The sequence below is a fragment of the Telmatherina bonti genome (assembly GCF_933228915.1).
Source record: "Telmatherina bonti genome assembly, chromosome: 9".
Lineage (NCBI taxonomy): Eukaryota > Metazoa > Chordata > Actinopteri > Atheriniformes > Telmatherinidae > Telmatherina > Telmatherina bonti.
In genome coordinates this window covers 34,445,378-34,468,875 of record NC_136627.1, presented here as the reverse complement: position 1 = coordinate 34,468,875, position 23,498 = coordinate 34,445,378, and the positions used below count along the sequence as shown (strand labels likewise).

At 43.3% G+C, this 23,498-nt stretch overlaps 1 protein-coding gene across 1 annotated transcript; it reads left to right on the top strand.

The window, feature by feature from the left end:
* Positions 1-11,099: 11,099 nt before the first annotated feature.
* gpr4 (G protein-coupled receptor 4) lies at positions 11,100-16,301 on the top strand (the record flags this gene model as incomplete). The annotated part of the gene is made up of 3 exons (XM_079245847.1): positions 11,100-11,228; positions 12,649-12,913; positions 15,580-16,301. The coding sequence occupies 3 exons, from the start codon at positions 11,100-11,102 to the stop codon at positions 16,299-16,301; spliced, it is 1,116 nt and encodes a 371-aa protein (XP_079101973.1).
* Between the last annotated feature and the right edge of the window lie 7,197 nt (positions 16,302-23,498).

The following is a 23,498-nucleotide window of genomic DNA, read 5'->3' as shown; positions in this document are numbered from 1 at the left end:
CTTTTACTGGCTGGAGAGAGGTCAGAGAAGAGACAGGATGCAAAATGATTGATAAATTCACTGTTGTTGGTGGAGGAGAGGCGGTGGATCTTACTGAGAAAAACTGCCTATGTCAGAAGTGTTGTTTTATAGTGAGTTTATAGTTTTACATCCATCCTCACATAATAGGTCTGTTTCCATTACACCCCAAAAGCTAAATATCGCAATTTTAAAAAAACGCTAATGGAAACACCTATGAAACATCGTTAGTAAAAAAAAAAGATTCAAATATTGCTAAAAGTTTTTACACTTTCATGAGGAGGTTTTTCAGACATTTCGATATAGAAACAAATTGCAGAAGTGTGATGAAAACTTTTTTTTCACATTTACGTGTCCCTGGATGTGACGTGGGTGGTCATGACCGGTTCATTTCCAGTGAAGATGGCGCGGTGTGGAACTAACAACAGCACATTTCAGAGTTTTAGAAAAGAAAATGTGGAAGAAAAGCCGTAGCAAATTCTCTACAGCAAGTAGAAAACTCCAAAATAACGTTACGTGGCTGGCTTGCATGAGCCGCAATTCTCATCCGGCTGATGAGATTTTATGAGATTTTACTGAGGCTTATGCACTGAACACTGTTCATGTCATGATTTTGACTTTTTGTGTCTTTAGTTTCAGTTTCCTGGCTAATTTTGTAGTTTTCCTTGTTTAATTCCCTTGTGTCTTGTTTTCTGTTTTGCCTGCTGTTCATTAGCTCACCTGGTTTCCTTTAGTTATCCCACCTGTGTCTTGTTCTGTGTCTGTATTTACAGCCCTTGGTTCTAGTTGCTGGGTCATTGTGTTCGCTGCATATGTTAGTTTATTCTTAGTCACCTGTGTTTGCGTTTAGTTGTCTGCCTTAGATTGGCCATTAAAACAAGAGCCTACGCTGCATTCTGCCTCCATCTCTGCATATGGGTCCACACCTCCACCACCGCATCGTGGCAGCTCACTGGAAACACATAAATTGCAACTGTTGTTTGATCAAACTTAGAAATATCACTTTTATTTTGTGGAAAAATGTCATAGAAACGCGGCTACTGTTTCATAACAACATGCAGTTTTATTAGTTGTTGAATATTTTTTCTTGGTTTTTTTTTTTTTTTTTTAGCCACCTCAACATCCCGTCCACTGCTGTCCATCTGAATGGTGGTGACTGAATGTGCTGGTGTCCTGTGTAAGACACAGACTGCGACAGGAATCCAGCTGGCACACAGTTTTACTCACTGGTGAAATCTGAACTCCTTCGCTGTACCGGAGACGCTAAAGGCCTGTTAGCAGCAGTTCCTCCCAACTAGACGGAAACAGGACTGAAACGGTGCTTTTAGATCCATCGTACTCACTCTGAAGTTCATATCTGAAGCTCAGACACGAGTGGTGGGATGACATCTTCTTACTTCTCTTGTTATCTACCCAAACCAAGAGCCAGAGATGCTCAGACAGGTTTACTTCCATGAATTATTAATAACATTCACTGGGAAATTTGCTGTATGAACGATGGAGCAGGACATTGATACAGAGCGGCAGAGGGCCAGGTCGCATCCCGGCTGCCATCATGCAAGATATTCAGACGAAGCACGACCAAGTTTCAGACTTTATTTCTAACATTTTAGGCCTTTAATTCAATTCAATTCAATTCAACTTTATTTATATAGCATCAAATCACGGCAATGCCATCTCAAGACACTTTACAGACAGAGGGGAAAACATAATGAAGGCCAATTCATAACAGCCTATGTAAGGAAGCCAACAGATTGAGTTGAGTCCAACCTTGACCTAATCTCCTCTGGCAGTGGATCAAAGCGATTTCACCCACCAGCACAGAGCAGGTTGATCACACACACATGCACAAAGGTTTTTAATTATTAATAAACCTCCTGGGCTTCTCTCCAGCTGTGAAGTGTGGCCTCCAACCTTCAGCATGTTTGCAAAACTGCACTTTATTTTTCACTACTTTTACAAAGTTTTCCCAGCGGAAAAACAAACAAATAAACTCTTTTATCACCAAAATAAATCTCTAGGAGGTCGAATAAAACTGATGAAGGCCAGAAAGAGAAAGAAAAACCTGAGATGAACAACAGGACGTTAACAGGACGTAGCTGAGTCAACATGCAGAAGCAGTGTGTGAAAGACTGGATTGGCCATGCGATGCGATGCTGCGTTAAACCAGTTAGATCATAAAGGGCTCTGTTAGCATGTTAAATGACACGCTACATGGCATGACAACATGGCTTGTTACATACGCCAAAGGAAGCAAGAACCGAGTTTTTGTTTTCGAGGCTGCAAGAACAAGAAAAAACGTCTTGTTCGTCAGGTCCATCCATCCTCCAGGAGAAGCAGGTCGGCAGCGGGGAGGGATCACTGCGGGGGGGTGACGTCTGCTTTATGTGCCATGAACCCGGTTGTTACCTCCACCAAGGAGGTCATGTTTTTACCGGCGTCTTTTTGCTCAAGATAACTTAAAAGGTTACGGAGGGATTTTTATAAAAATTTCAAGAGTTGTTGCAAATGTGAAAATGAAGAACTGATTAAATTCTGGTGGTGATCCGGATCACCGTTTGGATCCAGGAATGTTTGAAAGGATTCTTTAACGTTGTGCTCAGCGGAGGTTTCCGCTCTCCGAGTAATTTTCTAGTTTCATATTTAACGAGCAGCTTTGTCCGCAGCAGGGCGGGTTGTGCACGCGGCTGGGTCCGAGTGTTTTAATGCCACATGTAAAAATGTTCCTACTTTCTCACCACCTCGATCAGCTGTTTTATCAAAACAATCCGTTTTACCTGCAACAGTAAAAACGCGCAAGCAGCAACTCCGCTTCCTGCTTTTTCCATGTTAACCACGCCCACCTCGAATGTCCGACCAATCACACGATACTTCTCGCAGCCCCGCAAGAAAAAAGTTCTGCCAGCCCGATGTATCGAGAACTGTCTTCAAACGCGTCGGCGAGAAGAAAATGACGTCATTTTCTTCTCGGGGCCACGAGAACAAGAAGAAAGTTCTGGCTTCTCGTGGAGGATGGAACAGGCTTAAGGCTTGGAGAGCCGCATCTGAACAAACCACAAGACTTCTGAAAGAAGTCCTTCAGACAGACCAGACTGAAGTAGGGATGTTTGGTCTACATGCACAGCAGCATAGCAGCCTATCACACAGCTGTCAGCACAGCGGTGATGATTTGGGTTTGATTTGCAGTCACTGAATGAACCATAAACTCCTCTGGAAATCATCGTATTTTAGAGTCAGTGATGATCCCATACACAGCAGCAGATCTGCAACAGTGTAGACATGGTCTGAATCTGGTCGAGATGCGGTGGTGGGACCATCAGAAAGCTGAGCAGAAACCACAGCTGCACCTGGATAAGCCCTGCAGGTTGTTGAGGCTTCTGCAAGTTACTGGTTCAGCTTATCGCAACCTGCATCGTGACAATCGTGTCACATGAGAGATTTTCCTCAGTTTCATCACCGTTTTCCATTCATTACCTTGTAATTTGCAATAAAATAAATTTAATATATAAAGAAACATTTAACCAAACAAGTCAGAAATGAGCTTCTTACATAAGAATCTTAGTTAAACTGAGGGTTTTCACTCCTAATGAAGCCTGCAGGCAGCAGCTAAACCTTCAAAGCAGCACGCTGGTGTGAAGGACAGATACTGCAGGTCTGTTTAAGGCGACTGGAGCATGAAGAGAAACGGTACCGCAGTGATCTGTTTGGAGCATCTGTGACACGTGTGATGGCGCTGCACGCTGTAAATGCTGAGGTGTAAAAGCATCCATTGGTAGAAGGAAGCAGCTGGAAGTTTAACTCTCCACAACTTACTGGCCTGTTTGCCAGTTGAAGATGTAAAATGACATTTTAAAGAAACTTTCTCTTTTTTTTTTTTTTTTTTTTTTAATTTATTTTTTTTTTTTTAAATAATAATAATAATAATAAAAAAAAGAAACTTTCTCTTATTTCAGCTGTTTTGTTGTTACTGATGCGTCGCCATGGATGGAGCATACGTCCACTATGTCTCTGTCCGCCTGATATTAGCTTGATAAGTGGCTTTGTCTTCGTCTTCTACAGCTTAAGCTTGCATTTCCGGATGCAGCAGTGGTCTGACTGGAGTGAAAATGGTTTTTCTGAGCCCATTTGTCTGTATCGATCATGGAGGCACGAGAGCTTCTCACACCCATCCTTACTGAGATTACCCCAGACTAGCTGAATCTTTTCCTCTGCTCTACTAATGACCAACAATCAATCATGCACTGAAATTATTCATTTGTTCAAGAAAATATACTGATTGGTAATTCTCTGACAAAGATTTGCGCAAAACAGCAAAACATCGCCATTCCTTGGTAGGAAAGAAAAAGTCTTTTTTGGATGCTTCTTTTATACCCAATCATGACACCCTTACCAGCCATTATTTATGTAAAACTTTCCAGAATGGTTTTGCTTACATGTTTATTTCTGCTGTAAACATGTTTATTCCTGCTGTAAACATGTTTATTCCTGCTGTAAACATGTTTATTTCTGCTGTAAACATGTTTATTCCTGCTGTAAACATGTTTATTCCTGCTGTAAACATGTTTATTCCTGCTGTAAACATGTTTATTTCTGCTGTAAACATGTTTATTTCTGCTGTGAAGTTGGTCTTTTTAACATGGGAGTCTATGGGGATTTGCTCTGTTTTGCAGTTGATGCATTTTGGAAACAGATCAGATTCATACTGAACCCTCTGATTATATTTATATACGTCATAGTTCATAGTGAACGTTACAGCTGCCATCCTGTGATGCACCAACGTGATTTTACTGCAATCAGAAACTCATCAGCATTTCTTATTTACAGTTCGCCTTGAAACCTTTAAAACTCTGGCGCCTGAAGGCTTCGTTTAGACGGGAAGTAGTTAGATGAGAAGACAAAGCCAGGCGCTGACAGCCGAATTTAAGATGCGTCCCGGTAGACCGGCTTCGGTTTTATCACCTGCTGATTTATATGATGAGGAAGAAAAGTGGTGACAGATGTGACTCCGGCTCCTTTACAGACATAAATCCAGACAACTTTTTATCTCATTACATTCTTCTTTAAAGAAATATTTTCCTTCCATCTTTTGTTTTTTTTACTTCACTTTTGGATTTTTCATTTCATTTTTAGTTGCTTCCAGATTTTCTTCCCGTGAATCTTTCTTCTCTTTTCATTTTGGACTTTTTTCTTTCCTTCTCCCATCTTGTCTTGTATAAAAGCATCTGTAAACCTGGATTTATGAGTGTTTATCATCACCACATCCCTGCTTAGTGTTTATAAAAAAAAATATTTTTGTTAAACTTCAGCAAATCTAGGGAACCGCAGCTGTTTGCAACCAGTCAGAAATCAGCAATATCTGCATCCTGGAGGTCTCACATGGCCTCTATTTTCTCTAAAATAGATAATTTCCCATTACCTCCCAGTGGGATTTTAACAGTCATGACATAACACACTATGTCGCCATCCCAGTTTCCCTCACTGGGCCTTCTGCACTGCAACCCTTGTGAAGATGTGGGAGCACCGGTTATATAGTCATCCACGTGGCCGCTGATGTCTCCAGCTTGGAAGATTAGATCAGAAATATTTCTGTAAGAAAAGACGCATCCCACATGTGAGACTTAGAGGAGTGGACTGAGTTTAGCTGTTCCGATTGACCAGAAGAGACGGGGAATGTTTTCTGAGGATGCATTCCCACCAGGATACTCCGCCGGACTCCGACTTGGGACTGGGTTCAGGTGGGGGTGCAGCATTTCTCCGGACTGTTTGTGTTCACGCTGACTTTTTAAAGGATGAAAATGGTTTCATCTGAAGGTTTGCTGTTGGGATCTGACTGTAGACCGAACCTCCATCTACCACCTCGCCTGCAAAATCCAGAGACATTGAGCCAAACATTACCGATAAATTCTGGATCGTGTCAAAATACGTTAGAAGGAGAAAAAGAGCAGCTGTGAGTCAAACTGCAGCCTGTTAGCGCTGCTCCACTTTGTTCATCCGGTTCTGTTCTCGTCTTTACGTCTTCACCAACGACCGTAGTTTCTTTGGCGGTAATGTCAGATCCTGGTCATCTTCAGATCATCGTTTGCTCCGTTCTCTGCTTTGAAAATACACACTGCCGTTGTTCCCTAGCTGGGGCGTTTTATATGCGTGAGAGCTGCAGACAGAGGAAGCGGCGATTCACATAAAAACACATTTTCCCGTCACGTGTCCCCCATCGACGGCTTATTCAGCATCCATCCTGTCCTGTTAGCTCTCGCCAGCCAGTAAAAGCTGATCTTATGATGACTCTTGTTTCGTCTCTTTATCTCTTTTTAATCTTCTTGTGTTTCTTTGCTGAATCAGTGACGTTTCCTGTTCAAACATCCAGTTCCTTATTCTACCATGAAGCAAAACATCGTGTCGCGTCCTAGATGTAAAAGTTGTTTAGTGTCGGTTTCTCAGCCTCAGGACGCTGCTGGGCAGCAGTGGCTCTAGAAATACACATGATAGATGTCACTGTGTCATCGAACACGTCCGGGACGCCGAGTTTTAAAGTCAGAAAGTTCGTAAAGTGTCTTTCACATGGAGCTGGAGATCAGCAATAATCCAGATTAAATGACACTTTTTGTTCTTTTTTTCATTCCTTCAGTCTAGAAGTGATGAATTTCCACTTTAAATACCACGTTCCACTCTCCACCAGAGGTGGCGCTGCAACATGAAAAACTGAAGGAGAATTACAGAGCGAGGAAGAAACTTGGTACATCCGTTAGCTAATGCAGTACTTTCTGAACATAGAAGTTAAATATTGAGCTGCATCAGATCCTAGCGGGCTCGCATTGATCAGATTTCTAGAAGAGCTTTTACGGGAACCTGAGCTAATTACTCACAATGCCGTGCGCTGAACCCACAATGCACTTTGTTTTGTAGCCTGCTTCCTGTATCTGATCTGCTTGAAGTCCACCAAGATTCACGTTTGCTGATGGACTGAGTCGCTTCTTCAATTCAAATCAGAATTCCCATTTTCGAAGCGGACTTATTGTATAGTGTCGAACCGACACTATACAATAATTTTATTAAATTATTGTTTGGTTTTTACCTGTTTATTGGGATTGCTTTTAAATTTTGTATTTATTGATATTTTAGTATTGTAACATTGTTTTTTTTACTCTGTGCAGCACTTTGGAAACTGTTTACGTTTATAAAATGTGCTATATAAATAAAGTGGATTGGATTTGAATCAAAATGACGCCTTTCGACTGAAAGCGGTGATGCTTCAGTGGCTCTGTTAGAAAATAAATGACTAAATAAGGGATGGGAATCTGACTGAATCACCAGAGGAAACAGTAAACTCCTCACACATGTAAGAGAATGAGTAAACTTTGAATAAAAGTTTAAAGACAAAAAGTTTTTTTGAGTCTCGTATCGTTGGTGAATCAGCTGAGACGCTGACGGCTCGCGCTCATTAAGCCTTTTGGGGAATTTCAAGCTAAAACCAAACTGCAAAGACAACAAATAAGCCTCACCCAGATGTCATCATGATGTGTGTGTGTGAGACAACAGATTAGTTGTTTTCAGGTTTTAAAATAGATGTTTCCCCAACAAAGACTTTTCCATCTTCTGGTTAAAAGTAATTGCGGTTGTGTGTGTGTGTGTGTGTGTGTGTGTGTGTGTGTGTGTGTGTGTGTGTGTGTGTGGGTGTGTGTGAGTGTGTGTGTGTGTTCAACAACTTGTTCCACACCAGTAAACATCTTTATCGGTCACTGAAGCTGTTTCCTTTAAGCTGTTTTGGTGACAGACGCTTGCGACGCCTCTTCCTGCACGTCTAACCAGGAAGTGACATCATGTTTAGTGACCACGATGGGTCGCCGTGGTTACTCACCTCCACATGTTGAAGATCTGAGCACGGTGCAGACCACGGATTCAGTCACTTCGCCCAGTTTCACTGAACAGTTTGTTTTCTATTTACAACCAGATACACTGACTCCACTGGTTAACAGACTTTGTGCTAGCTTAACTTTAACCCTTTAAAACCTGACCCAATACATAATCAGTAGAATTTCTTTGTTTTTTGTCTGAATTATTTATTTAGTTCTTTAAAAAAAAACAAAAAACATGAAATTAAAAAAAAAAAAAAAAAAAAAAGACAAAACTAATTTAAACTGATTTAACCATTTATTCCTGCGTGAAATGTCAGAGTTGTTGTAGTGCAACATGTTTCCACCAGGGGGCAGAAGATATTTCAGACTTTGTTCGCAGGATTTTGAGCAGTTTTTATCGTACAGTGATGCAACAGGAATCGGTTGTTAGGGATCTGGATGTTAGAGAGTTAAGATCATTAGATAATGTGCTTTATTTTCAGGTGGGGGGGGGGGGTATTTTCCAGGCTTGTAGAGAAGTCCGACGGGGGTGCACTGTGGATCCAACATGCAGCTCGTCGGTCAATAATTACATGAACATAAAATGTGAACCTCAGTAAACTAAAGCTGGCGGGTTGATTTTTCCCTCAAATTAAAAATAAATAAAGATTTCTGGAAATGACTGAATAAACAGAAACAAACAAATTCCTTTTAATAAAGGACTTCACCATTAAAAAATTAAATAAACATGCTTTGACATAATGTCATTAATTATAGTTCAGATTTAATTATTGTATCATGACTTGTCTTCTCTGCCAAACAGCTTTAGAGACTCAGACCACACACAAAAATATAACTCCTTTATGCTATTTCTTTTCATTTTATCATAAATAACACAAAAGAGGGGAGTTTGTTGTGATCCAGTCAATGTGTCTCTTTTCCATGAAGCTCGCTGCTTTCTGATTGTAGCTTCAATACGACAAGGAGCGACTGATTTTGTCTTTATTTGGGCTAAAACTCCAACATCCTAGCAACATAACAGGACATATTGTCTCACTGATGTCAGAAAATCAGAGTGGGGAAAAGTTTTACAAGGAAAATCTTCACAAACATGTAAACAGTAGCAGAGTCATTTTCATGGCTTGCAGGCTTCTCATCATCATGTTTTCTTTCTGGCAGCATGTTTTATTGTTTCTGCATACGTGTGCTTCAGTACGTCTCATGTTTTTATCTTACACACTTCTCTGACAGTCTGAAGCAGCAAAATTCAGTATATTAAGAGGCCGACAGACTCAGTGTGTTCATTCCAGGCAGGTCTCTTCCACTGCGGATGGCCAGTCCAACCCCCCCACCCCTACAACCTGCAGGAGTCATTTCCTACAAAGCGAAACCACTTGGAAATAAATTAGGTAGAAAAAAGGTTTTATAAACATGTTTTGAGGTTGTTTGTTTCTTTTAATGCAGGTAAACAAAGGCAACTTTATTCATATAGCAGGACTGAACAACGTGGTGTTTTACAGAGACATGAGCTGCGTTTCCCTTAGAATCTAATTACTAGGGGTGGGTATATCGAATCAAAAAATCAAATATCGGGATTTTTTGCTTCACGATTTTTTTTTTTTTTTAATTTTGTTAAAAATTAGATTTTCTTTCAAATAGATAGAAATAATCAATTATAAATTTTTTGTCATTTTTATTGTTTTTATTGATCTTTTTCCTTGTCTTCTTGGGCATTATAGCAGCAGAATGATGGTTTAGATATTGGTTTTTTTTTCCTAATTTAAATCAAGAAAAATGATGAGCAAAAAAAGTTTTGTACTTTTTATTTTGTTTTAAGTCTACAAAATTCAGCAATATCGAGGAATCATCAGAATCGCAATTTAAATCAAATCGGCACCTGAAAAAATCTGAATCAAATCTAATCTGGACGAAAACATATCGTCACAGCTCTACTAATTACTAGAATAAAAACTGGTGATGGAAAGACCTTCAGTTCCAAAAACCTCTCAAATATCACTGAACGGTTTTTCATGACGATATTTTATCAGACGTGTTGACATAAAAGTAAATCATAAAAGTAATGGAAGCCCTTTTTTCACATCTCCAGATGTGACATAGAGGTCATGTGACTAGTTCGTTTCAAGTAAAGATGGCTTCTGGACGGCGACAACAGCAACCGAAACATCAGCTGAAAATGCTAAATGCTTCGCATCTGCATCCTCCTCCAAGTGGAGCCTCGCAGGATGAGATTTTAGCAGAATTTCAGCGTATGTGCTGAACATTATCACAAAGAAAAAGATAGAACATTTGATGCAAACTTTTAAATAAAAACTATGTAAACTATTCAGATGGAGAATTTAAATTCCTGCACAAAAAGTATGATGTTTAGTTTGAGTTTTAACTCATGATATAATCATTAAATACCATTTAAAATATTTCAAAGGATGTTTTTTCAGTAAGAAAAATAATTTTAGATGAGTTTTTAAGGTTTTTGTAAATCAAAATCACCACAGTATCATTTATAAAGTTTAAATTTTGAGTCTTTACTTATTTTATTAGTGCCATTGTTCATTTCATGTGTTAAATGTCCAGTCATGTAAAGTTTTATGTGTTTCTCTGTTGCAGATATCCAGAGGTTTTGGACTGGCGACTCTGGATCGCTGAACCTCTAAAATCATTCCTGCGCTCTGAAGCAAGCATCCCTCTGGGAGATTTATGTGTCAACGGGACCTTGAGACGCAACCACACATGCTCGGTGATGTTCAGCCCCATCCTTCTCTCAGCAGACCCGGCAGACCTCTAATCTAAAAGATTGATGAGGCTTTGTTCAGGTGCAGGAGGCCTGGCACAGCGTTGATAAGGCAGCTTTCATTCCACCACATTTTATCCGTCAACCCTTCCTTTCTTCTCCTCCTTCATGTCACACTGAGGAACACAGGGGCTGGCTTTGAAGCGTGCAAGAGGATTATGACATGCCAAGGCCTCTGGGCGAGAAGGACGGTGTTTAAAAAAAGCAGCAGCCATGAAACGCCGCAGAAACGCCGGCTCTGTTGTACTCCGTGGCTCCTCGTTTGACTGCTGGTTGGTGGCTGAGCAGGACGCCGGAGTCGGCATGTCACTGTCAAACTGCTGGAGCTGGAATGTAGTCAAACTACAGACGGATAAAACACAAAGCTGAGAGGAGCTCAACTCATAACACAACCCTGCACACACACACACACACACACTCAGAGAGTCTCACACAAGACAATGTGCAACATCTCCTTCTGTGATGTGGACAGTAAGGTGGACCAGTTCTTCCAGCCCACGCTCTACATCATAGTCATCGTCCTGGGACTGCCCACTAACTGCATGGCCCTGTGGGCTGCTTACATGCAGGTGAGGTGAACACACGCTCACACACACATTGACCTATGCTGTAGGATCAGGACCAGCACAGTGAAAACATACAGCAGCGTTAATTCGGCCATTTTTCTGTGAACAAACCTCTTTGGAAAGATACAGCACTGATTGTTATCTGCAGTTAGTTACATTATGTCATATATTATTATGAAAATGGGTACAAACACACTACTGAAGAGATTAAAGAAGCCAGTGGGAAGTGACATAAGTGGAAACTTACTTTGAAGTCCCCATGAAGTCTAATTTAATATTCCTGTTTTGCATAATCCTCCCTCTGAACATCTTCTGGTCCAAAAAGGAATGATAAATAGTTGTAGAAGTGTCTTACTGTTTTCCTTTCCTACCCAGGAAAAATGTCATTTTAACAGCTTAAGGCCCATTTATGCTCGACACAGAAGGCGGATATGTAGGTGGATGGACAGTTTTCTCCATCTCCTAATTTGGTCCATTTTCAAGAGGTCATTAATGGCAGCAAATCACTGGGGCAGTGTTGAGTTGAATAGCTGACATGCAACCAGCAAAAGGAAGAAACCAGAGAAGAAGAGGAACAGGAAGAAGACAACAACGAAACTGACAAAATAAAGCACCTGAAAAAGACAGAAGAAGTTGAGAACAGCCAAACAAATGGTGGCACTTATTCTGTAGTTTTCTACTGGTGCATAACCAGTACTGGCCAGTGTAAAAACACTGAAGTGAACTCTGAACTCATCACTGCACCCTAGTGGATGAATTTTTTATTTTTTTTATTTTAACCAAAACAAAAGTGCTTTTCATAACAATATAGCCATAAAATGTGTATTTTAGGTTCTTTAGACCATAAACTTCTGCATAAACTGCTGTCTGCAATCAAAGGTATCGCCCCCTGCTGGTCATTAAGTAGAATGCAGATTTATGGTATTTTCACTACTGATCCTCCTATATGTGGGAAAGTATTTGCCTTTTTATTTATTAGAAAGAAACTAACCCTTCTTCTGAACTGATTTTTGTAGAAAACAGACCTAAGAAACTGAACTTATATTTATATAAACATACAGATGAAGGAGGCTTGTGGCTTTTATTACATTTCATAGTTACATCTCAAACACAGCTGCTAGATACAGTCAACAGAGCCCCTGGGATATTTTCCCATACAGTATCAAACATGTCCACTATTTTATTTCCCACAGACGGTCAGTTTGCTTTGGCAGCTGCAGGGAAGGATTGTTATTGACTTTTCATTCACAGAAAGTTCACAGACTCATATTTTTCAAGAATAAACTTCATTAAAATGTTCAGATTGACGTTCATGTTTGTCCTCCATCTCAGCATCAGTGAACCTAATGTTTTCCATTATCAACAGCCTTGTAGAAATCACTCTCTGCTTTTTTCCTTTCGTTATCCTCTTACACTCCTTCAGGTACGCCAACGCAACGAGCTGGGCATCTACCTGATCAACCTGTCAGTGGCTGACCTCCTCTACATCACCACCCTCCCTCTGTGGATCGACTACTTTCTGCAGCATGATGACTGGATTCACGGCCAGGAGAGCTGCAAACTGTTCGGCTTCATCTTCTACACTAACATCTACGTCAGCATCGCCTTCCTGTGCTGTATCTCACTGGATAGGTACCTGGCTGTGGCATACCCTCTACGCTTCGCCAAGGTCCGGCGAATCAAAACAGGTATGACAAACTGGTCTAACTGAACTTTAAGAAAGACTCAAAGAGGAATCATAATTTATGAATTGAGGAAAAATACCCAGTTCTACTGCAATTATATCAAATCCCCCCCCCCCCCCCCAAAAAAAATGGAATTGTCATTCTTGGAGGATTTCCATTTAGTTGTTTTATTCAACCTCCCTGAGCCGTCACCTTATCGTGGAGGAGGGGTTTGTGTGTCCCGAAGATCCTAGCAGTTATGTTGTCTGGGGCTTTATGCCCCTGGTAGGGGGCATAAAGGTGTCAAACAGGTGTCTAGGGGAGGAACCAGACTAAATGCGACTCAAAGACCTCTAGGAGAACTACGACCATGGCTGGAAATGTCCCCTTGCCCAGACGCGGGTCACCGGGGCCCCCCTCTGGAGCCAGGCCTGGGTTGGGGCATGAGAGCGAGCATCTGGTGGCCGGGCCTTTGCCCGTGGGGCCAGGTCAAGCTCAGCCCAAAAGGGTTACATGGGCCCCACCTCCTGTTGCCTCACCATCTGCAGGAGGAGCCGTAGGGGTTGGGTGCAATGTGAGCTGGGCGGCAGCAAAAGGTGGGGACCCTGGCGGTCCGATCCCCAGCTGCAGAAACTGGCTTTATGGACGTGGCATGTCACCTCTCTGGTGGGGAAGGAGCCTGACCTTGTGCGCGAGATATAGTTGGAAACACCTCGATGCATGGCTTGGGCTCTGGAACCAGTACCCTCAAGTCAGGCCCTGCCTCAAGTTGAGGAGTTTAAATATCTTGGGGTCTTGTTCATGAGTGAGGGAAGGATGGAGCGTAAGATTGACAGGCAGATCGGTGCCGGTCTGTTGTGGTGAAGAAGGAGCTGAGCCAGAAGGCGAAGCTCTCGATTTACCAGTCGATCTACGTTCCTACCCTCACCTATGGTCATGAGCTGTGGGTCGTGACCGAAAGAACCAGATCTCGTATACAGGCGGCTGAAATGAGTTTCCTCTGCAGGGTGGCCAGGCTCTCCCTTAGAGATAGGGTGAGGAGCTCAGTCATAGGGGAGGGGCTCAAAGAGAAGCCGCTGCTCCTCTGCCTCGAGAACCAGTTGAGGTGGCTCGGGCATCTGGTCAGCATGCCTCGTGGACCTCCCTGATGAGGTTTTCCAGGCACGTCCCTCTGGAGGGAGACCCCGGCGGAAGACCCAGGACACGCTGGAGGGATTATATCTCTCGGCTTGCCTGGGAACGCTTCGGGATCCCCCCTACAGAGTTGGCAAATGTGGCTGGGGAGAGGGAAGTCTGGGCTTCCCTGCTTAGGCTGCTGGCCCCACGACCCGACCCCAGATAAGCGCCAGATGGATGGATGGACAGATGTTTTATTCAAGTGTATTTGGATGAAGTGCAGGAAGAAAAGGAGTCCTTCAGCCACGAGGAAACATGGTCCCAACAGCAGTAATGTCATTTGAAACAAAGGAAATTATTATGACAGGATTAAAATAATTCATCACATATTATGGTGGCTGTTGTCTGTCAACTGCCTCTAAAATTTGGAGCAAGTACAAACAACAAGGGACATTTGTGAAAGGAAGATGTTCAGGCAGACCAAGAAGAATTTCAAAAGAACATTGATGATGGTAAATGTGTTGCATTTATGTTTACACAGAGAGTCATCTGTGTACTTTAACAGGCTAAACTGTGTTTTTTATCTCAATCAAACAAGCTGATGAATTCCTCCGAAGCAAAATGCAGTTTTGTTGCATTGCCTGAAGATGGTACGGCATGAAGCTGCAAGTGCCCCAAAACTAGTCAATGTCAGTGTAAGAAATTGGCAAAAACAGTCTAGAAAAGCTAAACAGAAGAAAACAGCCCACTGTGGGCTGAGAAGAAGCTGATGGCAGAGGAAATCCAGCAATAATCACCAGTCTGCATTGGACACGATGCAGGAACTGTTGTTCTGGTAAAATGGCGTAGTGGTCAGCACTCAGAGCACGTATGACTCTGGTTCAAGCCTCGATGGGGGAGTTTGAACGGTGGGCTTTCTGTGTTCTCCCTGTGTATGCGTGGGTTCTCTCCGGGTACACCAGCTTCCTCTCACCCACAAGATGCGCATGTTAATCACATGTAAATGGATTTGGATAAAAGCATCTGCCAGATGACTGTAGGACAGAATAGAATCAAAGTAAAGAAACAAATAAAGACAACTTCCAAAAGAAAAGTGTGGGATTGATTTCAGGTTAAAGATCTGAGCATTACCAATGACTCGACTTTTCTCTTTCTGTCGCAGAGGTTTGGTGATGCTGAGCTCATTTTGTACTTTTAATGTGAGTCCGTTGAATCCAGCGGCGTTTTATCACATTAAGTTGTTGCATTTTATCTTTGGTTCTGCAAATGATGCTACAGTTGAGACTAGAGTGGATGTGTGTCCTTAAATCTTTCTGAAACCCATCAGAAGATTCAGAGTGTTATCAGATAAGATCGTTTCCATGTAAGAAAGACTGAATACTTGCACAATGAAACCTGCTAATTCAATAACAAGTCGCACAATTAATGTTTAAACAAGAAAAGCTTTGTAAATAACAACCTTTCATGTTAATTTATTTTAGTTTCCAGTGTGGTGGATAAAAGCTTGTTTGGCTCATTCAGTCATACTGTTTGGCATTCCTGTGTTACCAAAGTGTTAATGTTCCTTTCTGCAGCTGTCCTGGTCAGCGCCATGGTCTGGATCATCGAGGTTGTCGCCAACTCCGCTCCCCTCTTCCACGACGAGCTCTTCCAGGATCGCTTCAACCACACCTTCTGCTTTGAGAAATATCCCATGCAGGACTGGGTAGCAGGCATGAACCTCTACAGGACGTTTCTTGGTTTCCTTGCTCCATGGACAGCCATGCTGGTGGCCTACAGAGGGATCCTCGCCGCAGTTCGATGCAACGTCTCCACGGAGCGCCAAGAAAAAGCCAAAATTCAGCGCTTGGCTTTGAGTTTAATTCTCATCGTCTTGCTCTGCTTTGGACCGTACCACATCCTCCTCCTGGTGCGGAGCGTTATGTTTCTAAGGAAACCATGCGACTGCAGCTCAGAGGAGACCTTATTTGCTGCGTACCATGTGTCATTGGCACTGACCAGCCTGAACTGTGTAGCCGACCCCATTTTGTACTGTTTTGTCAATGAGGGTGCCAGACACGATGTGGGCCGGGCCCTCTCGGCCTTAATGTCTGCAGCCTGCCACAGGCGCTCCTCTTCCTCACCGTCCCACGCTGACATACTCAACGCAGCTTCAGTAACCGTGGAGACACCGCTGTCGGCTAAGAAACAGCCTTGTGTGTATGCCGATGGAGGCAAGACGAGCAGCTACAAGACAGAGCTGGTGGCTCTGAGGGAGGAGTGTCTGCAGATGACCATCCTCAGCGTTAAGAAGTGAATTCTGCTTGGAGGTTCAGTCTGTGTCGGGAAAACGAAGCTCTGATTTCTGCTGGAACAACAAGCTGAAGTCAGACGTAGTCCTCGCTTCCACTAGATGATAAAATGAGATTAATGGGAGCTAATCATATGGTCTGTAACCATAATCGTAACAATAATCGTAACAGACCAATATGAGGTTGAAATGCACATTAGAAACCTGCTGTTAGATCCGAAGCACCAAGTCAAGTTCATACGAAGTATGACCAAGTCAAGTGAAGTTTGGCTGGATGGTTGGGGCAGCTCATGTCAGGCATCTTTAGAGATATTCCCTGTAAAAACCAAATTAATCTGGATTTTGTGTTTGTTGCAAAGCCAGTTAATATGTGGGCTCTAAATTCCTTTAGCTAGTTAGCATTTCAGCCTCAGGCTGCTAACGTGGTTCAGCTTGTCCGAGTGTGAGGCTGATTAAGATTTACGTTTGTCGATTTATTAGGTCTCCTAGGAGTTTGAATCAAAGGCATCTGCACTCCTTTTTGTCTTCTGAAAATGTTTCTCTCTCATCCAAAAGGCTTTTTTTCCAGGTCTAAACCGACTGGTTCCAGGTTTATAAGCGGTAGTTTGGCCATCTGAATCTGAGGATGTTGAAGTCACATTTGTGCCGTTGACCCACCCAACTTTCCTGTTTGTCATTGGGATTGTTGCCACCTGTGCAGTGTTTACCTGCTTGACCAACATGTGAAGTGTTTTGGTCACATGACTCTCTGTGTGAATGGTTTTGAAGCTGCCTGGAAGGAGAGTCAAAGATGCACTGTAGGTGTTGGACTAATGAAGCGTGAGGCTGCAGCCTTTGCTTAAGGTGAATTTTTCCTGTTTCGCTTCTTTCAGTGCTCTCTCAAAGCATCTGTAACCATCTCCCCTTCACTAACCCGCCAGACGATTTTCATCATACGTTACTCGCGCATGCTAATCACTAGAGGAGGTCAGAAAGCTTGTATGTCCATCGAAATCTCCAGAGAGCGTCATCTTTACCAGGAAAATTAGAACAATGCCAGATAGTTGTGTGTTTGACTGTTCCAGTCAAAGAGTAAGAGAAGTCACATAGACGGGGACAAGTTTAGAAAAGAAGTGGGCGGTCCAGTGTTAGTTGGATGTTGATCCTTATCTTCTGAGTTTAATGAATCAACGACACCAACAGATACATAGTTTCCACCAGAAAGACGTCCGGCCACCAGGGAAAGCGACTGTATGCCACACGGCCAGTGTGTCCCTGGAATGGGCCGGTTTTCTTTCTGTACACTTCCACCCTCTGCCGTTTTGTGCCAAACGTTCCACATGAGGTTTCCTCAGTCCACATCAAGGTGTAGAAACAGATTTTTACTCTGCTGATATCAGAAGAAGTCAAGAGAGCTAAAGGTCTCATTCCTGCTGAGGCTGGTTTGACCTTGAAGGCGAGGTGGGCCGCTTTAGCCAACAACGTTGTGATTAAAGGTGTTTTAGAGACTTCTTGGACACGTTAAAATAACTTTAGGTAATCATTAATGATTCTCTCTTTCTCACATTAAATTTGCTTCTCTGAAAGACATTTTGACAGATTATAGAAAGTAATCTGTTCATGCGTGAGTGACGTATGCATAACTTACAGGATCCCTCCATCACTGGTCTCAGAGGCGTCCCTTACCATGAGATGCAGGAGGGCTGCTGATTGTTGGTCTGAAGGGCTGCTCTTCCGTGTTGCACCACATGCTTGTGAAGTGGCTGTTTGGCGTCTGTAGAGGTCTGCGAACTCCTCTGTGCATATTCAACTCGCTTTCTCTGTAATTCCATTAATCCCTATTTTATCGTGCCGTGAATGTCCTTCAAGTTTGATCTTCAGCTCTATTTTCTCTGCAGGCTCCTCCGTTTAGATGGCTGCTCTCATTTCATAAAGTTGTTTTTTTAATGGAGCTCTATTAGCCGTGTAGCGAGCTGTTAGTTTCCAGGACGGTCATTGCTTTAGCCATGGTTTCTTTACGGCGTCCCGAATGAAGGCTAATGAGGCAATTTCTGTTAACATGGCCTCATCACCACCACTTGCATCTTCCATCTCCTTTTTGCTTCTAAGGGTTTTAATAACACCTTGTTTTTCTCCTCCTTGCATTATTATTAGCTTGATAGGTAACGCAGACATAAAACTGTGGGATTAAATGGACTTTTGAAGGTATTTCATTCAGGATTCCAACCTTCTTCATGTGGTTTGTTGTTCCTCTTTGCTGAGTTGTAGTTTTTCCTCTCATGTGAACGACCAACAGCTGTTTATAAGCCTGGAAACTCTAATTGACCAGTTCAGGGCCATTTTCATACCCTTTCAGGTCATCCTTACAAAGACCTGGACGACTGATAATCCGCACACACATCGTATCATCATGATGGGAAACTTTGACCTCCTGTTGACACCAAATGAAATAATCTCTAGCTTCTGAACCAGATATGTAGCCATCCAGTGTCGAATGAGCTGCCTGACGCTGGTGTGTGTGTGTGTGTGTGTGTGTGAGGAGGATCTTAATAAACTTGGATGTTTTTGATGAGACACTTTTGAATATTTAAAAGAAATAATTTAAACGCACCATCCTCTGCATGACTCATTGTTAGTGGACGAGAAGAGACTTCTCTGCTGCATGGACTGGAGGATTGCTGATCTAAAAAACATTCTCTGTGTTGTTGGAAATGTCTTCTTTGTTTGGAGGAAACATGAAGCCTTATAAAGCACCTCAGCGTCTCAACTACAAAAGCAGGAGGGTGTAGAACAGAAGTGTTTTACTTTTTTTTTTTTTTTTTGCTTCATTTTTAAAAAAAAAAAAACAAAAACAAACAAGAAATCAATCTTTTCAGATGTTTTAGAGAAAATCTCATTTTCAGAGCTCATTCTTAAATTTTGACGTGTAAGAATTTCTATAAATCATTGTAAAGCAGAAAACAAATGGACATGCAGTGAGACGTGTTCAGAATGTAAAGAAATGCATGCCGTAGTCACTGAGACGTGTCAGCATGCCAACACAGCAGCAAAAGGATTTGTTGTGTAACGAGTTGGTGGCGTTTTACTCCTTCTATGTGTGCTCAAATCAAAGCTTTTCTCTGTGTCTATGTGCAGCCGGCCTGGTCCTGCATGCAACGCCATCCCATAAAAAGTAATCAAACTACTTCCTGTTTCCTCTTAAAGAGCTCCAACATCCCGTCTTGTGTTGCCATGTTTGTTATTTCTGACCGCCTTAACTGAGACGATGTCGCTGCTGCAGACAAAAAAACAGTTAAGCTTGAAATGTTTACATCATTCTAGTCAAAAGCCATTTTGTACTTTTCATTTAGTATTTTTTACCTTCACAGCAGAAGCCTTCAGATCTGACATCTCACGTCCTTCACTGTCTGGATGTGATGAAGTGACACAGCTGACAGAAAAGAGTCTGTACAGTGCATGATGCGGAAACACGTTTCTGCTTACAAACAGGTCAGAAGGTGAAGCAGGAGGTTGTTGAGTTCACATCAGTGATGTATAGAAAGCTTTTTTATTTAGGCTTTATTATTAAATTTTAATTCATGAGCAGAAATATAGCTGTTATACTTTGACATCCAGTGACGGCAAAACAAACCAAAAAACACCTTTTTTGGACGATAATGTTTTATGTATCAGGGCATGAAATCAAAATAAATGGACTGAAAAGATAAAAACAGCACATAATATATTAATGTTGTCGTATGTTTAAGAAAAAATTTTCCAAAATGCAGAATTTTTGAGTGAAAATTTGTCGTTACATGTTTGTGGGACTAGTTTTTCGCATGGTCGTGGAGGAAATTGGTCTTCTCTTCTTTCCAACACTGTGCACAGCTCTCTGAAGGTCCCACCACAGAGAGCCTGAGCTCTGGACTTTGACTGGATCGTGTCTTTTCTGTTGCAGATCTGCTGCTGTGTTTTTCCTGTTGCATGAGACAGTTTCAGCCAAGCTTCAGCTGACACACTGATGGCGTCGCATCTGACTCTAAAACATTCTGGTGTCTAGAGGAGTTCATGGTCCACTGCCAGGTCTCCAGGTCCGGTAGCTGCAGAACACTTCCAGACCATCACACCTCCACCTCTGTGCTGGTAGGAGGTGTTTGCACCAATATGCTCCTTTCTGACCAAACACGTCCACTCGGGTCTGGTCTCTCTTAAGTCTTGTGGTTCCAGAAGTCTTGTGGTTTGCTGAGATGCAGCTTTGCAAACAAGAAGTTTTCTCCTGCAAACCTTCCAAACAAGCCACACATGTTCAGTCTTCTTCTTCAACATGCCGTCATGAACTTTAACGGTGGACATGTTGGCTGTGGCCTGGAGAGTCTGAGAGGTATCTCTTGGCTTTTTTAGTTTCTCTGAGCGTTGGATGGTCGGGCTTTGGGCTGAACTTGCCGGGACGTCCACTGCTGAGACAGTTGACAGCTGTCTTGAATGTTTTTGCCTTTTGGAATAATGATCTTTCTCTGTGTTGGACGATGAACTTCATCCCAGACTGATGAGCAGCAACAGCTTCTATAAGATCATTACTGATGTCTTTCCTCCTTGGCATCGTGTTAACACTCACCTGAACGCTGCTTTTAGAGGAGTCCACACTGATGATCAGTCAGATGCACTGATTTTCAGCACCTACCCACCATTTAAACCCTGTGGAAGCAGGAAGAATGGAGTTGGTTTTTCATGTTCTACTTCTATATTTTAGTTAAATTTAATGAAACCAGTGATGGCACACAGTAATAGACCATGTGCTGCTGCTCATCGGAGTTCATTTTGAAGACCTGATGCATAAAACGTTTTCAGGACACGTCCAGCTCCTTCCAGGTGTCATCATGAAAACAAGGAGTTGTTTCGACCTGTTAGAAAGAGAAAAAATGCTTTACATGTTTGTTACTACTTTACGTTTTCCTCACGTGAGGGATCGTCCTCTTCATGTTGGAAGTTTATTGACCAGAAAAGTCACAAAAATGTCTCAACATCTTGTTTTGTTGACACTCATGACAGCAGAGCCGACTGGACTGGACGGATACGTCTTTTTAAATCCTTTTTTTTTTCTTTTTTTTTTTTTTGCTCTTCTTTGGTTTCACATGTTTTTAGACTTTTGGATTCATGTTCATGACATTTCATAGATGCATCTGTTTACATTGATGAAAGCCCTGCTGTATGCTAGCAAACACAGCCATGGCATGAGGAATTTCTTCTTCGCTTGCCGTTATGCAGACGGAGCTCCACCTGCTAGTTGTTCTAGAAATGATCTGATCCCATCATCAGTGCTTTTTTCCTCATCTTGTCTTGGCATGAAGGCATCACTAGATTCAGAGCAAGTATGAAAAGCGGTTTCTGTGCACGCTTGGCTTGTTGGTGTTGCTGTAAGTTCTGCTGGACGTGCCAGTGAGAGGGGAGGAGTCAGGCTTCATATTGTGTCTTTGTTCATTGTGAGAAATAAATGCTGCATATGAAACTCTGCATCTGTCAGTGAATCATTCAAGTTGTTTACATTTTTCCTTCCAGATTGTGCAGCAAAGCCTTAGGATTTGACTCACCTCAGGGCTGCACATCCAGCTGGTGTCGTTACATTATGCTTTATTGTTAGGGTTGGGTAAGTTCACATTTTTTTGGGTTGACACAGTTTTTTTCAGAACACAACTCGCTGCAGGTGACTGGAGGGGTGGTACTGGTTTAGGATGTTCATCATCATGTGTCTCACCCAAACCAGTGATGTGTCACTGGAACCAGTCTGTTTCTCTGCCAGGTCCACCAGATCACTACTCCATCCACACTGAGTCACTACAGTGACTCTAAAGCCACAAAATTCTCTCTTTTTACTAAAATCCTTTTTTTGTTTTAAGGGTTTAAGTTTTAAAAGGTCCCTGTTAACCAACAGCTGCACATCTGGACACCAGCAGATGTGCAGCTGGACTGTAATTATACAGCACTTTTCCAGTCATACCACTCATGTCATGTTCATCCATTCACACAGCACTTCCATTGTTGTGAACAAAGTGTTTAATCTGTCACACACTTGCCCAAGGACACTACGGCGTGGAGTCAGAGGAAGCCTGGCCAACTCCACCCTCATCAGCCTGGTTCCTGATGAGGACGAGTGGGCCGGCAGGAGAAAGACGGACAGTCGGTGACATGGTGCTGCAGGAACAACCGGAGCTCAACGCTCCAGCAGACTTCAGGAAGGACTCACCTCCCCCCCCCCCCTTGACTCTCTGTGGTGACCTCTGCTGAATCCTTCCACCTTCTGGAGACATCATCACCCAGGAGCTCAGCCTCCTCACCAAGACGACTCGCCAGAACCTGTATTTCGCACGGCAGCTGATGATGATGATGGATTTGATGCATAACCTCAACACAGCCATCATCATGGTGTTTGCTGCCGTGGTCAACTCACACCCCCACCCGACTCATCACCCACACCGAACTCACCCCCCCACCCAACTCATCACCCCCCCAACTCACCCCCCCACCCAACTCATCACCCCCCCAACTCACCCCCCCCCCCAACTCATCACCCCACCCAACTCATCACCCCCCCCAACTCATCACCCCCACCCAACTCATCACCCCCCCAACTCATCACCCCCCACCCAACTCATCCCCCCACCCAACTCATCACCCCCCCCAACTCATCACCCAACCCAACTCACACCCCCACCCAACTCATCACCCAACCCAACTCACACCCCCCCAACTCACACCCCCCCCAACTCATCACCCAACCCAACTCACACCCCCCCAACTCACCCCCCCACCCAACTCATCACCCAACCCAACTCATCACCCCCACCCAACTCACCCCCCCCACCCAACTCATCACCCCCCCCAACTCACCCCCCCACCCAACTCATTACCCCACCCAACTCACCCCCCCACCCAACTCATCACCCAACCCAACTCACCCCCCCACCCAAACTCACACCCCCACCCGACTCATCACCCCCCCAACTCACCCCCCCACCCAACTCATCACCCCCCCAACTCATCCCCCCACCCAACTCATCACCCCCCCCAACTCATCACCCCCCACCCAACTCATCACCCCCACCCAACTCACCCCCCCACCCAACTCATCACCCCCCCAACTCATCACCCCCCACCTAACTCATCACCCCCCCAACTCACCCCCCCACCCAACTCATCACCCAACCCAACTCACCCCCCCACCCAACTCATCACCCCCCCCAACTCATC